The sequence below is a fragment of the Pelecanus crispus genome, chromosome 1 (genome assembly GCF_030463565.1).
Source record: "Pelecanus crispus isolate bPelCri1 chromosome 1, bPelCri1.pri, whole genome shotgun sequence".
Lineage (NCBI taxonomy): Eukaryota > Metazoa > Chordata > Aves > Pelecaniformes > Pelecanidae > Pelecanus > Pelecanus crispus.
Window position 1 is genome coordinate 45,525,401 of NC_134643.1, and position 15,545 is coordinate 45,540,945.

At 35.7% G+C, this 15,545-nt stretch overlaps 1 protein-coding gene across 5 annotated transcripts in view; it reads right to left on the minus strand.

The window, feature by feature from the left end:
* PPP1R12A (protein phosphatase 1 regulatory subunit 12A) overlaps positions 1-15,545 on the minus strand; it is a 123,213-nt gene that overhangs the window by 32,556 nt on the left and 75,112 nt on the right. For 4 of the 5 annotated variants that reach the window (XM_075707631.1, XM_075707624.1, XM_075707618.1 and 1 more), the window contains exons 5-12: positions 15,078-15,222; positions 12,055-12,129; positions 11,533-11,621; positions 11,250-11,407; positions 7,781-7,908; positions 4,168-4,383; positions 3,259-3,353; positions 140-262 (exon numbers count right to left, since the gene is read on the minus strand). In XM_075707631.1, coding sequence (XP_075563746.1) covers positions 140-262; positions 3,259-3,353; positions 4,168-4,383; positions 7,781-7,908; positions 11,250-11,407; positions 11,533-11,621; positions 12,055-12,129; positions 15,078-15,222 — 1,029 coding nt within the window. The remainder of the gene's footprint in view (positions 1-139; positions 263-3,258; positions 3,354-4,167; positions 4,384-7,780; positions 7,909-11,249; positions 11,408-11,532; positions 11,622-12,054; positions 12,130-15,077; positions 15,223-15,545) is intronic. The other variant, XM_075707612.1, reaches the window with a different exon arrangement.

Here is a 15,545-nt window from a genome sequence, read left to right on the forward strand (position 1 = left end):
TTTGCAATTATTATGAACATTTCAACATGTCACCATTCAATTTTAAACTGTCCTTACAAAGTGATTCAGTACCTGATTTGTTTCTTTTAATTTGTAAGCTTACTTTGATTAAAAAAAAAGGTAAGAGAAAATCCCACACCTTCTTTGATAACTTGTGTTTAATGATGTAGGACCTTCATTCAAACTGTTTTTCTTGACATCTTCCTCCCATTTTCTCCTGGTATAGGAACTGCCACCACGTATAGAGCTAGCAGATGAGTCCCTGTAAAAAAAAGATCTTATTTTAGCAAACTTGTATTAAAGAAGGTTGTTCTTGATGTGAGCTGAAAAGAAGTTTCAAACTGAAGATTAAAACCCTGGATAACACACTTAAAATAAACGTTACTGCAGGAATAAAATTACCTTTATGGACAATAATTTTCAAGCTCCTGTGGAAAAATACTACATTCATACTAACACTGTTAGAAATATAATAGAAATCAAAAGAAAAACTGCCAAAGAGGATTTAATCAACATGAAATCAGTCATCAGCTTTTATCTGTGACCATTGCTGGCTTTGTTTTTCTCAAAAAAAGGAAGAAGAGGCTTTTCTGTTTGCTCCTGAGACTATCCAATGCAATAAAGGGAAAAGTACTCCAGTTTTTTAGAAATTGATTTAATGGGTTTTTTCATTCGTGGCTGTTATAAGAAGTTGAAAAGCTGACTAGCCTTTAGAACTCATGATATTGTAGACTAGTGCAAACAGGCCTGCAGTAGCCATTCCTGAGTGGCCTGTCATGTATCACTAGCTGACATTACTTTAGTCATAAGGAATTTCCAGCCTGTTGTTGCAGTTTATAGCAGTAAGAAATCACCTTGCAAAAATCTACTGAGAAAAACTACCCTGAAAACTGATACTGAGATGCAAAAAACTGAATTTCTAATAAAAATGTCAGCTCAAGATTTGAAGTAACGTTCAGCTAGAAGGAAGAAAAAATGTCTTTCACAAAACTATACATAAAAGGCAACCAGGTGTGCGAGGGAAAATAAAACAAAATTCTGTAAAGATCTATTTTATTTATGTTCAGATACCTTTGGCTTTCAGAATGTACCTCTTTTTGCACAAAAATTTATGCTAGTACTTCTGCAGTTGGAAACAACTTTAGAAAATAATCAAACACAGGCCAATGCAGTGTTATTTCTTACCACCAAAGAGAAACACAAATTCTGAGTTATCATATACCACAGAAAGGTACTGCTGCATGACAAATTTTTCATGATTCCTGAAGGTTTCACTTTGCCAAGACACTACAGACTTCAGGACTTCTGCTGTAGCACTGGCTAGTTGACCGAGGCTGCATGTCTGAGATTTGTTAACCTAAAAGCCCAGCTGGGATTCATCTTGAAGTCCTTTCCATTACTCACAGCAGGATGTTAGCTGGATTACAGTACATCATTGATTAGCTAGACAAGCAGGTGTTCAGACAGGTAGAACAGGAACCCAGAATTAAGCTAAGAAACAAGGACAATGATCTGGGACAAAGGCAGAAACCCTAATAATTTATTAAGGTGCCTGTAAGGCAGATGGTTAAATTCTATATGTAAAGAAGGTCAGACTAAATGTCAAAATTCTCTTATGTCTTTAAGTAAGTAAGCTGGGTTGTCTGCCACATCATACACTAGGCAAAGTATTGGTGCCTAAATAGGCAGGCCTAAATGCAGGCTTCACTTCTTGGTAAACCAAGGAATACAGAAAGTTCTCAGCTCAATTGTTTGGTCAGCACTGCGACTAACGAGATTGATGACCCTAGTGCAAGTGAAGAAAAATATGCTATTCCTGATACCCACTTTTGGAACTGTGTCTGTGAATAAGCCACGATGGTTAAGGCTGGCATGTCAAGGACACAAATAAATCTCAACACTGAAGCAAAATTTAATCCCCTTGTTACAAGCAGTAACAGCTTCTAAGAAATAAAATTGCAGCGAAATATTTATCCCAATCTTAAGGTATCATCTAGTTAAGATACTTTTGGAGAACAAGAGTTTTTGAGGAGATCTCAAAAGAATAAAAATTGAAATAATAATAATAATAATCTCTCTTATAAACAAACCAAAACTGACAAACTCAGCTTCAAAGAATATAGTACTCCAGAGAATGATATGCATGAACAGAAACTCCAAACTGCCCTGTTACAGAAATACAGATTGAAAAAATCTGGCCAAGTAACATGAGAAATGCTAACAAACCAAGCTGAACTTTAGGGGAGTGAGAGAGCTGGAATATCCCTGTTTCAAAACAAAATTTGTCACCCAGAGACTAAACTTAGGCAATGGTATTCTGCAAGCATAAGAAAAGCCAGTATTTATCTTGTGTTTGCGCTGAAATGAACCATTCTCAAGAGTAGCAACAAAGAAGCTCCTCTTCAGACATAACGAGATTTATCAGTCTTATAGATAACGATAGCACATTTTGAGCAATGAGAGGATTTTCAGTTCAGGTCATCCAACGTTCAGCTATCTAGATATGATCCAACAGAAACAACACTTTAGGGAGTCTTCCAAGTTTGGTACTATGCATTCCATAACAACTCAAGAAAATGTCCGAGTAGAACCTCAATAAAGGAGGGAATGAAAAATGGGAAGGTTCTGACAAGGTAAATACACCATGAAAGCACCCCAAATCCTAACAGGTAACACGCCTATGCACCTAAACTTTTTCTTTCTTTTATAGTGAAAGCTAGAGAAGAAATATTAGCAAAGAAAGTAAAAATCCCCAAAGAAGATGAAAGGGCAACATTTAAACAAGAAAAATACAAGAATTGCTTTTGTAACTTAAATGATTTTTGTAAACTATTGCTGTTGCACGATATGGTCTTAAGCGAAGACTGTAAGAAACAGCATTTCATTATTATCACAAGTAATAATGGAGTCCAGTAGCAGCACTCTGCAGCTCAAGACAAAGCAGTAAAATGCTTTAGCACCCTTCAGTAGCCTAAAGTTTACAACTTCGTATTTTGGATTTGATTTTATTTTCTCCCCCAAGAAGACAACACTCATGACCCAGTTCTGCTCTTGTCATATAATAATTTGGATTTTAAAAAGGGTCATTATAATTTACAAGGTCAAAAACCTTCAGGAACTGGACTCTCCTATGGATTAGCATAATCTATAGAGCAGGATAATGCTATAAATTAGCGTTGTCTTAAAATCTGTAAGTTTGTCAGCCACTCTAAAACGAAGGAATTTTATATTTAACAGAAATTATAACTTCAGAGTCACCTGTTTTCTTTTTCATCAATGTCGGAGGTACTGGCCAGTCGTCTTGGTATTGTAGGTGCAACGTATGCAAGTCGAGTTCCTTTTCCATCCTTCTCCTGAAAGACATGTATTTTTTATTAAAAATTAATGTAAAAATTAATATAAAATTAATTTTACTATTATTGATTATACTGCTATTGGCTGTATCATTATGACAACTTCACTTGTATTTATTGTGACCTGATTATACAGATGAGTTTTAAGCTGTAGCTAAATATCATAAGGACTACAACAGGAAAGGGAAACTGTTTACGTTTTCATTCTAGTGATGCAAATTACTTGATTTCTCCTTTTTCTGCTTTGCTGCAGTACAATTCTAACACTGATTTCTGAAAGCAACTGTTCTAGTATTTTCATATAGCATAGTACAGTATTATTCTTAATCCTGAAAACATTTAACCATCTATACTTGAAACAGAACAACAAGTTCTATACAGTTCAGTTACCAAATTAGTCCTTCAGTTGGTTCAGTGTATTCATGTTTAAACATAGAACTAAATTTTTGTAAATAAAAAATTACTATGGAATACAAAAAGAGACTCCTTTTTTGTAAGATTCTTTCAACATCACTCTCCAAGTGATGCCAAAACTATCAAACCTCTGATCTCCCTTAACTGTAAAAATTAATCCTAGCATTGCAAGTCCCAAAAAGGGGAAAAGCCTCGGGCCTACGTACGAGGTCACCAGACAACGAAGGCGCATACTACACTTTTAAAGAGACTACACAGAAGCTGCATAATTTAACTTTTTGGAATTTTGGTAAAGAACAGATGTGTAGTACAGTCTTACTTCTACAATACATCATAAACCTCTATACTAAGTAAGGTAGATCAGTTCCTCAAAATGTTGTTTCACACCGAAAATTATTACCTTTTCTTTGTTGTCCAATGAAGAGGAAAGTCTAGGACTTGAAGCAGAACGCATAACACCTGCAGAGTCCTTTTCTTTCTGAGCTTCTTTGGAAGCAGTAATCTCTGCAAGTGCACCATAACTACCAGTTTTTCTAAGACCTAACCTCCACGAAGCAGGAGATTCATCTTTCCTCTCTTCTTCTTTGGGAGAAACCTTGGTTGTAGATGTTGGAAACTATAAAACACAGGCAAATGAATTTACATTATTAACCTATGGTAATTCATGCTCCTTTCAGAGATTTGAGAACACAACTGTTTTTAATAATCATAGAAGTGTTGAATTCATAGGGAAGTTGTGGTGAGAGACAACCTACACACTCTTCTCTTAAATTAGTTAATGAGATAAGAAATCTAAGACTGGTCAAGGTATACTACTCCTCTTAAAAGTTAGCTTAGAAAAACCCACACTTTGTAATACACACTGTGATCATGAGATGCAAACTTAGAAACATGCATATCCAGTATCAACGTTTTGATTAAATATGTTATTTTGCAACCTGTACACAAACCTGTACACACCAGAACCTCACCATAGATTTTTCACCCTTACTGGGCACAAGAACAATGCCAGTTTTGCGCAAGCCCTGCCTCCATGATGCAGGATCTACTGACTCCACGACAGGCATGATAGGAGGAATGAAATCATACTAAAGCCAATTAAGACAAGAAAAAGATGAAGATTGAAAGAATGGAAAATAGAAACAAAAGGTTGTTTTAAAACCACATAGTTTGTTCCTGTGTTTATGTTACGTAGCTCTTCATTACAGCACAAAACACCAAAAAGCAGTAAGAGACTTAAAACCTTAGTAACAGATTCTTATTAAGCACAACACAGCATGTTTAGCTAATTCAGAGACAGAATTACAGTTTGCATAGAAGAGGACAGCAAAGCCTGCTGACCTAACAAGGTCCATGGCCTAAATCCTCATATGGTTGAGAATACTGGAAGATTCACACTAACATACCATACTTCTTATCATACTTCATTCATATTCCTTAATCACATCCCACGCTAGCTTAGCTATCAAGCCCATATCTTCAGTCCCAAACTCGCCTTATTTCAGTACCCTTAGACAGAAAGCAGCATTACTGAATGCCCTATAGATTGAAGAAAACCCAAAATCAAGCTTGGTACACTGCATCCGCACCACTTGTGAGCAACATACAGTTTGCCCATCTACAGTGTAAAAGCAGAAGATGCTTAGATGGTGCAAACCTAAAAAGGCAGGTGCAAGAGTAGGTGCAAGACCACACCTACAGTGCTGTTTTACCTTCATTAGTAAAAACAGTTTAAAGCCTTTTTGTTCATTAATATGAGCTGCAACTGCTTCTCCAGATCACATGTACATGCTATGTTACAAGATGGTCAGTCTTGATATAAATGTGCATTTATTTTGTAGCTACAGAAGGCCCCAAATTTTTCACATATAGTATTAGAAAGATAACTACAGTTTACTTTTAACCTGCACCTTTTACCTTGAAGACCAAAAGTTAAGTCATTTATTACTGCATAATAAAATTAGAGCACCAGGGTATTAATGATTTATAAAAGGTGATTCAGCTTAAAATCATACTTATTTCTTCTTCTTATAAAAAAGTCGTCCGTCCGTCCGTCCGTCCGTGTGCCCCCCCCCATATATCGTTATTTAATCATGTACCAAAAAATTATGTCTATTTGACCATTCAACTCTGGAATATCAAGCCACACCCCAGCTAGCAACAATTTGGTAACATCCTATTGCTGAAGGTCATATAGCTTAGGCAGCTTTTGCATAATATACATAAGTGATTGGAAGGGACAAGCTAGGAAGCTTTTGACTTCAAGATGAAGTTCAGACACTTACAAGGAAAATGAAGTGTTTGAGGTGTTAGATATCTTAGAATCTCCAGCGTGCAAAGATAATTAAGTGCAGTAAAAAAACTGTGCGGAGAGCACATCAGTTAAACTGCCCAACCGTCACAAATGCTTGTATTCCTGAAGTGATTTAAAAAAATAAACTATATAGAGTAGGCCTATTTCCTCACAGTAAAATTCACACTGTATATTTAAATTCATTCCAGTTAGGCGCAGTTAGCAAACAATCAATTACTCACAATGCCTCCCCTCCCTCACGCATTTGCTATGGTTTGTGTGGAGAACTTCTGGCTCTTGAGTTCTGTGCAGCTCCTGAGCAATGTAAATGCAGCTCCCATGACAGAGAACCGTAACTCCTTAGTGAGCCAGCAGGAACTGTTTAGATTAACGTCACAAGATCACCCTGGAATCTAGCAAACAGCTAGACAGCCCAGCCACAAAGCTCAGCGAGGGCAAACAGTAGTCATTCCTGCCGGTGAGCCATGCCCACAACTCCCCTTTCGCTCATCATGGTTTTTTGAGATAAATCTTGCGGACATCAGTCACAATGACTTTTGTAAAGCAGCTCTTAGGATCAGGAAGGTTGGCCCAACCCCGTTGTACAGTACCACATAACATGATGCAGTTGGGCAATACATTCCCTGCATCTGTTACATTAAAGTCTACTTTGTAAGATGAATCATCATTAGGTTCTATTGTGAATATGGAAGTATAACTCCAGTAAGCTCCCAGGAGCTAAACAAAATACATACTATTCGTCCAGCAGTATGTCTTCTCTCTCTACTGTGGCTTCAGTGTATCATGGCTACCATTTCTCCTGAACGCGCTTTTCAGAAGCATCAGCAGAGGGTTACGCTTTGATTATGACGTTCATAGAAAAGTTGTAATGATTGACAAAGGAAGCCTTACTGGCTTACTATCCAGTTTAGATATTCTAAAAGTTTGACTTGGTATACCACCTTCTGACTATGCATTATTATCTACTATAATTTTTTTGCCCCAGGCATACATATCTTCCCTTTGACAAGCAAAATTAAAAATCATTCCAATTAACTTTTCACATCAAGCTGTAAAATGGTTCCTACAAGCAATATGGCTTTGCTAGGTGCATTTTTGAGCTGTGCATTGAATAAATCATGTGTCCTAATTCTCTAGCTCTTCCATGAGGTCCTCATCATATTGAAATCAGGGTTGGGACCTACAGCACCTTCTACTTCTTATTTCAGGTACCATTTTTAACTTCCATGCCTAAGCCGTAGCTGAATGCTTCTAAGGACTCCTGAAAGTACCTTAGTCACACCTGCTTCCCTTGCCTTAAGTGCATCACAAACACAGGCACAGAGAGAGACACTAGAAAAATAGTTTCTAAACTATAGGTTTGGGGGGTTTTTTAATAGTTTCTAAAAAGTTTGGAGGAGCCTGGCATAGAAAAGACTTTCAAAATATGAAGTGTAGCTTCAGAAAAACAAGAAAAGGGTCTTATGTTCAGCTATTTCGCAGTTCTGTATTTTGGATCCCTGTTTAGAATCAAAACCATTCAAAATTCAGAAAAATTGAAACCATTTCTGCAGAAAAAACACAAAATATTTTAGGAACCCGTGCATATTTTCATCAAGTCACTGGATAACCCAATCCACTTTTTATACAAGAATCAAAAAATATATGCTTGCACAGAAGAACAAAAATCTAAAATCATGAGAAAGGTAGTTTATTTTACCTTCTTAACAGGTGATGTAGGTGCCCCTTGGCCACCGGCTACTGAAGGCGCTGTCACAGCTACCGATGCTGATTGTGTACTTGTGGTATTTGCGTTATTAGTTACAGCTGCCAAGGTTTTGGTCTTATCTGCAAAATATTTACAAGATTTCAATTTTTATTTTTCATTCACAATTTCCTCACGTCTACAACACAGAGTTGAACAGATTTGACGGTCAACTTTCCCAACAGCATTTTATTATTTATTCCACACTGTCCACCCCCTCACTCCCAACGTGTATCTTAGGTCCATCTTTTTTCCATAACGCTCATGCATGTAACTTTTGTTTGTTTGTTTGTTTTTGTTATTCAGCAAGCGCCAAACACTCAGAGATGCAGGTGGAACCACAGAATCATTCAGGTCAGAAGTGACCTCAGGAGGTCACCTAATTCAACCTCCTGCTGAGAGCAGGGTCAATATTGCATACAGACCAGATTGCTCACAGCTTTGGTGAGTCAGATCTTGAAAACCTCGAGATTCCACAGCCTCCCCAGCCAGCCTGTATTTTAGCAGAAGGCTGATGACCATAAAAATTTAACAGTAGAAGGTATGTTGGCATGTAATAGTTAATTTGAACTACAGAAGATGCTAAATCAAAGTAAACCATTTATTCTTAGATAACTGTGTATGTTGAGTGCGAAGAAATAATTAACTGCACAGAGAATCCAGCCAAGGATTCCAGTCAGTTGAATGAGCTGAGGCAGGGACTTGCCTTCCAGAGCTCTGCCTTTCCTTTTCCTTCATTCCTTCTTTGTCCCTTGTTTTTCTTACCTAAGTTTCACTGTCCACCTACTCTATCCTCTTCTGCTTTGTCCTTCCTGCCCAGATTTCTTCCTCTGTCCTTTGTCTGTGCACCTTAACCCCTCTTACAAAAACATACAGAAAATGTCATGATTGTGATACAGTAACTGTTGTCACTCCACTTGCTTGAGCTTCATAATCTTACACCTCACTTCTGTTTCACCTATTCAAATTGCATAGTCTTTGGAGTAGGATGCTACATCCTATCGGTGCAGTATGGAGCAACATGGGGTTCAATTCCCCACTGGTTTTGGCCTTACTATAAACATACCTTTATGTCTACACTACCCATACAGCATAGTAGCAGTTAATTTATAAAGTATGCAATGTTTTCATACAGTGTTCTCGTATCTAAAATACAAACTCAGCAAAGTACCAACCTATGACTGGAAATTGTATAATTAATTATATTGTTGTTACACACTTGTTTTAGTTATGGACATAGCTGAACAGATATTTTGAATAATTAATTATGCAGTAAACAAATAAAAAAAAAATCAGCTTACATGACTAACTGTGCACTTAATGGAAAGTTCTTTTTAAAGGTAAATGAAAATAAATGGTGGTAAACTTCTGGGGCATGGTGATAAAAAGTTCAACAGGGCAATGAGGACTGACAGTACGATTTGAGATGATGCACAGGCAGCTCTGCCGGAAATTTGCAAATGACTAATACAGCTTTAAAATATACAGGAAAAAGTTATCAGGAATCAAAGCATAGAAAGAGAAAAACTGATTTTTCACAACTGTATTCTGAAATGATTTCAAGGACAGCAAGAACATAGTTACATGCATGATTGAGCTAATATTGACTAACTTTCAGAAAACATTAAACTACCTCAAACAAAGTAACTTTAAAAACCTGAACTGTTGAAAATCTTATTTTTCAGCTTGTTTCCCTGTCCTTTAGGAGACGATAGCTTCATATTCCTATCTCCCTTCTTTGTCTTACAGACAGAACTGTATTTATTTTTAAACTGTATTCTCACATCATCAATGAAACAGAATGTAAGTTTTATGAAAACATTTCTAATATCCCGATAGATTAGAAATCACAGTTTACAGTACTTCAGAATATCGAACCCTGTTAAAAATATTTTACAACCAGAATGCTTCTTATAATCTTAAGATTTTTCACTACAAAACTACCTTAAGCTGAATAATGGGAAAAAAGGGAAAGTACAAGGTTGGAATTTAGAGATGCAGCTTTACAGAGAAAAGCTTAAAGTCTAGCTTGCCAAATAAAGTATGATAAAGCCTTGTTGATATTAAAAACCCCAAAGTTTACATAAATTAATTCTTGTGTCACAGTCAAATTTTCCTGGCACAAACTATCTACTGGTAACGAAGAGAACACAGTTACCAGAGTCATAAAGTTCAAGAGACATTACAGTTACATCAGTGACTGAGAAATTACTACATATCATATATTACAAGTGTTTTGAGTTTATCAAAGCTCAGTCTCTGTAAATAAGGGGTGCAAATATACTATATTGAAAGACTAATTACAAAGATTGACATTTTTTCCAGCTTAACACTGAAATACCAGTTTATTTCAAAATACAAAAATAATTAAAACATAATAGACAGTTTGGTTTCACAACTTATTTTTATTTCTGCCTAAGTTAAATATTTATGATATATTGGCTAGCTCTAAAATCCTTCCTTAGCCTTACCTGTTCAGGTGAAGAAACTGGAAAGAATGTTTGAAAATGAGAACTGACAGCTCACCAAAAAGGGTTACTTATTTTAAAAACTGTAAGTATAAAATATTAACAAGATATTTCTAATTACATCTACATCTATGTATTGTATTGTTGCACCGTAATTCTAAAATTCTTTACTAGGGTTTAACATACATCTTTAAACACTGATTGTCTGGCATTTGTTTTCTGATTTGAAGGAAAAAGATGCTATGCTCTTCTTAGATCACTACTTGCTTTAAGACTGTAATTGTTCAAGGAAAAAAAAAATAGCTAAATTCCATTGAAGAAAGAAATACAGAGTAATGTATTTCTTTGCATGCAATTCCAAACTTTTCAAAGAACATTCCTCTTGAAATCAAGCTGTATATGAAGTAACTGTTAACGTTAGAATAGCACCTTTAAAAGTTTATTTCAGTACACACTGAACCAAACTGAATATATGCACCATTACTTTATGAATACCTGAGCTAAGATTGCCAGATTAATTGGTACTTACTTCAGGATGGCAAGAACAAATGAGAATGTTTTTACTTCTGCTGTTCTAATCTCTATACCAATTCCACAAGCAAACGCTTCATGTCTGATTTGATCTTCTAACTTCTTCAATGCTTGCTGAGAGGCTACTTTTAGCTTATATTATTCCAACTATTTGATTAAAAGTATCAATTGTTAAATAGCCAATCAAATAAGTAGGTTGATAGCATTAACCTAAATAGCCACCAGTAAAGACATCTTTTTGATACCTCTGTTATGACTTGACTTTAGACATATATAAACTTGCTTTAAAATGATTGGAAGCTTAGTGGAATGCAGAAGAATAAGTGAAACTTAAGATATTTAATGCTCTATATTAAAGAATGATATTAAATAAGTAAATTTATAAAGCAAAAACTTAAAGAATGACAACACTCCAAATAACATACCTGTCTCTGCTTCGGACTCTGAGTCATCATCCTCCTCTTCTTCACTAGAACAACTGGATTCATCCTTCTTTCCCTCTTCTTCCTCATCTGCTTTTTCTTGCTCCAGAGACTCGATACTAGATGCATTCTTTTCTTGCTCCATAATCAACGTCTCTTTACTGAGTTTAAAAAGAAAAATACTAAGTCCCAAAAAATTTACTGAAGTCTGTCAAGCAGGACTTTGCGACAGCTTGTAAAGTTATCTTTTTTATTAAGAGCTTAGTGTTTTTCCTAGTTTACTTACTTTTTGAATGTTTTCTGTGTCTGATCATTATCCATGTTGGCTGTGGATTCAATTAGGGGAGATTTCTTTTCCCGTTTTTCACTATGAAGCTTCAAAACATATAGAATGATGTAGTTAAATTGACAGAATGGTTATCAGTGTGACAAAATTACAAATGGAGGGAAATATCTCTAACTACCACAAACACTAGAATGTGCATAAGCTTTCAAAGTGTCCAAGTTCAAAATTCTAAAAATCTCAGAAACTGTTATTCCACCTAAGTTGTTCATTGTTGATGCTTCAGATCATAAAATGCCTGCTGGAGAGAGTACCTTCTTCCTTCCAAGACTTTTTGGTCACCATAATTGACCAAATAAGGGCATGAAATAACTTTTTAGATGACGCTGGCACTACCTGAATTGAAGCCCCAAATCAAACCTTTGTTTTTAATTTATATGCTGCTCTAAGCGTGTGCTATAATCGTATGTATAATAAAGCATAACCACACACACACATATATCTCTTTATATGCAAAAGGCCTACCAGATTCTGCTTCTTTTGTAATTCTTCTAAATATCCTAGAATATCTTCATCTGCCACATCAAACGCTGTCTGCCCCTGGAAAAGGGGAAGAAGTAAAACACCATAATTATACAGCAGAATTCAAATATAATGGATTACGATGCCTTATCACATGATGATGCAGGTAAGGAGCACATTCAGAGAGAGAAATTAGAAAGTATAAGCCAAGCTCTATTACAAACTGTTAGTTTGTCAGTAGTTGAAAACAATTTTTATTTATTTTATTACTTTTTTGGGGTAATTGAAATAGAAACATCTATACCCGATAGGTAAACACATTTTTTAAGAGATAAAAACATGACTTCAATAATATTTTGCTGTACTTTAAAAAAAAAAACAAAACAAAAACTATCAAGGAAAAGGAAATAGATTGAAAGAATATGATTCTCACAATATTAGTTCCAAACAGCTATTCCAATGGCAGTCATACAGATGGATACTGAGCAGTTCAGTATCCTGTCCATCTTAGACTACCATACACAGTTTGATTTTTTAAAGTTAAAATTATTTAAGCAAGCTATACTAAATTTAAATAGTCACGCTTTCACATTTTTACAGTATAACTGTATTTTATATTTTACATTCCATTTTAGAAGAGATCTGCTACAATTTGTTCTTATCCTCCCTTAGTGTATGATTTCCATGGGATATATACGTGAATAAACAGATCATAGTGTGATTCATTAACACAGAGTAATGCTGTCAGCTGGAATTTCTTCAGCTTGCTATATCTTACATCTACATAGTCACTGCAATTCTTGACTCGACCAGATGCCCACAGGACATGAGATTCTATCTTTAAGGTAAAAAGATAAAAAAAAAATCTTTGGTAAAGATTTCAAAAATTCCTTTTCTTCATCTCTACTTGAAGACGTGAAGGGCCGAAGCTCACACAGTTTCACAAAGAAAGCCTCACTTAACTTGATACTGCAATGCAATGTTTTGTATTTGGAAGTTTGCATTCAAATACAAGAAGGCTGGAATCTAGGCAAAGTCCTAGGTATAAATGCAGCTGCACCAAAACGCTGGGTGGACATACTGAAATGCTGGGAGGATCATGACAAGATCAGTCAAGTAAGTGCTTCTGTACAATAACCAGCAATAAAGACAGAGCTGTCATTTAAAAGTGGTCACAGCAGCTTATAAAGATAATTAAAGGTGTTCATATTTGTCTCTGCTCATTTCAGTTTCTTGAAATGTTAACTAAAGGCAAACATAACGCTAATTACACTGTGAAGGCTATCTCAACTGGTTAGAAAGGATGGACCTTCAAACCACTAATTTTCACATCCATAAAAGTTCTGACCATACAGCAGAAGCACGTGTACCTTTCAACAAGCATTACCCAAAACAGCTTGAGGTCCTCTGACTTGTGAACTATTCCATTTAGCATAACAGAACACTAACCTGGAAACTAAACAACAAAATTATCTCAAGTTTATATTTGCATTATGACTACAGTTTTTAATCTGGCCTTCTATTTTTAGGTAGCTACTAAGTGGGTTTATTTTCAAAAAAATATGAGTTAGACCTACCTTGGCCACAAAAAATCACTATGCAAAAACTGCTGTAGTTGGAAGGTTGTATCTACACTGTATCCATAACAATTAATACCCGAAGTCAAGTGCCTAGACAATAATGGCTGAGTTCTCTGAGATGCTAAGCACCTACAACTGAGACGAAATCCGGAGTAGTTTTCAATCTTTGTATCTCCAAAAGCAAAAATGCTTACTGGTTTACTTAAGAACACAATAGGCAAAACTTCCCTAGCTTGCACAGACAAGCCCATACACCAAATGAAACAGCTTATATCTCTCTCCACCTCCTCTATTCTTATTCTTGCCCCAGTTGAGTGGAACATACTTTCATGAGAGTGCTCTCTGGAATACCACCCTCCACATTCTCACAACCCCAGTAAAAAGTCTAAAGAGAGAACCTGATAAACTGGCTTCAATTAATTGCATCAGCTTTTGATTGCCCGATACCAAATACAGTTACACAGCTGATATTTAGAAGTTCTATAAGCATTATACAGAAACAGAGGTGAAGCTATTTGAAATTTAATTCTAGATTTCATTGATTTTACTATAAGAAACCTAAATTTCTAAGGAAGAAGTCGTTGACAAAGACTAAACATGTTAAGCAGCAGCAGTTTTGCCCTTATATAGAGTAAATACTTGCTAATTCATGATCTGTATCTGCATATTTCTCTAATTTATTATAAAAAGTTTATGAAAAAATTCAGTGAAGATTCCCTCTTAAAAGTTGGGTGGGCAATTTACATATACAGTATTGACAGAAACTGAAAGCAGATTAGAATCTATTGGTAAAACATGGTGCAAAGAGAAGAAAGAGAGCTTCAGCACTTACAGTCGAATTAAAAGTTTTGAATCCTTGTGATGCCTATGAATCATGAATATATTTATATCTGTTGGGAGCAAGATCTTGCGAAGCCAACAAGCTACGCAGGCCTTTGTGTAAAACTTGGAGGAAATATAGCTCAGGAAGCATTCAAGTTATGTCTAGGGAGTCCAGAGATGCCTACAGGTTTCTTCCAGCACACCCAAACCAGCATATAGTGATAACTCTTTAGTATGCCAACACAAGCTGATTTTAAGAGTTAAAACACTACCCAAGGGCATCATCGTCTTCAGTGATCAAATGAAAGCCTGTATACAATCCATCAAGTCACTAATTTTGTACCTCTGAAATGTCAATAAACCCATTCTCTTCTGAATTTCCCTGTCAAAGATTACATGGATCATTTAATATAGAACTAAGCATAAAGTAGGCCTAGAAATTAATTTAGACAATCAAGAGAATTTAGTTTGGAACACAAACATGCTGTTTTGGCAAAACATGCATTATATAAAGCTCCACGTACAGTAAACAGCAGTTTATCATCACTTTTCTTACCCTGGCTTCTAAAGTCACTTTAGAGACCAGAACTTTGTATCTTGACAAGGATTACATAAAAATCCTACCACTTTGTTGACAGCCTCCATATCACATAGGTTTTCCACTAAAATGCGACATGCTTCTTCTTTACCCCAGTGAGCAGCAGCATGAAGTGGTGTCCAGCCATCATAATCTTTAATATTTACATCGTAGTGAGCCTGTATTAAAAGCCTGAAGAAATTTAAAGAATTAGATCCTGACACCTCTGACAGGGATAAATAAACTGTTGTAAAACCATAAAATTATCCTACGATAATATCCTTCCCCTTTTTCATCATACATATTTCAGTTGGGCTATTGACAACTGATTAATTTTATTTCCTCACAGAAACATATGCCTTTTCATTGTTCAGTAGGCATATATATTTTTAAGGAAAAAATAAGTAAAAAATTGTTAGATGCAGTGTTCTTATCTAGTAAATTATTAAATTATCTTATCCAGTAAATTATTAAAACCTCCTCCTATTCTAATACTAGGTTGCTTCAAGCTGTTA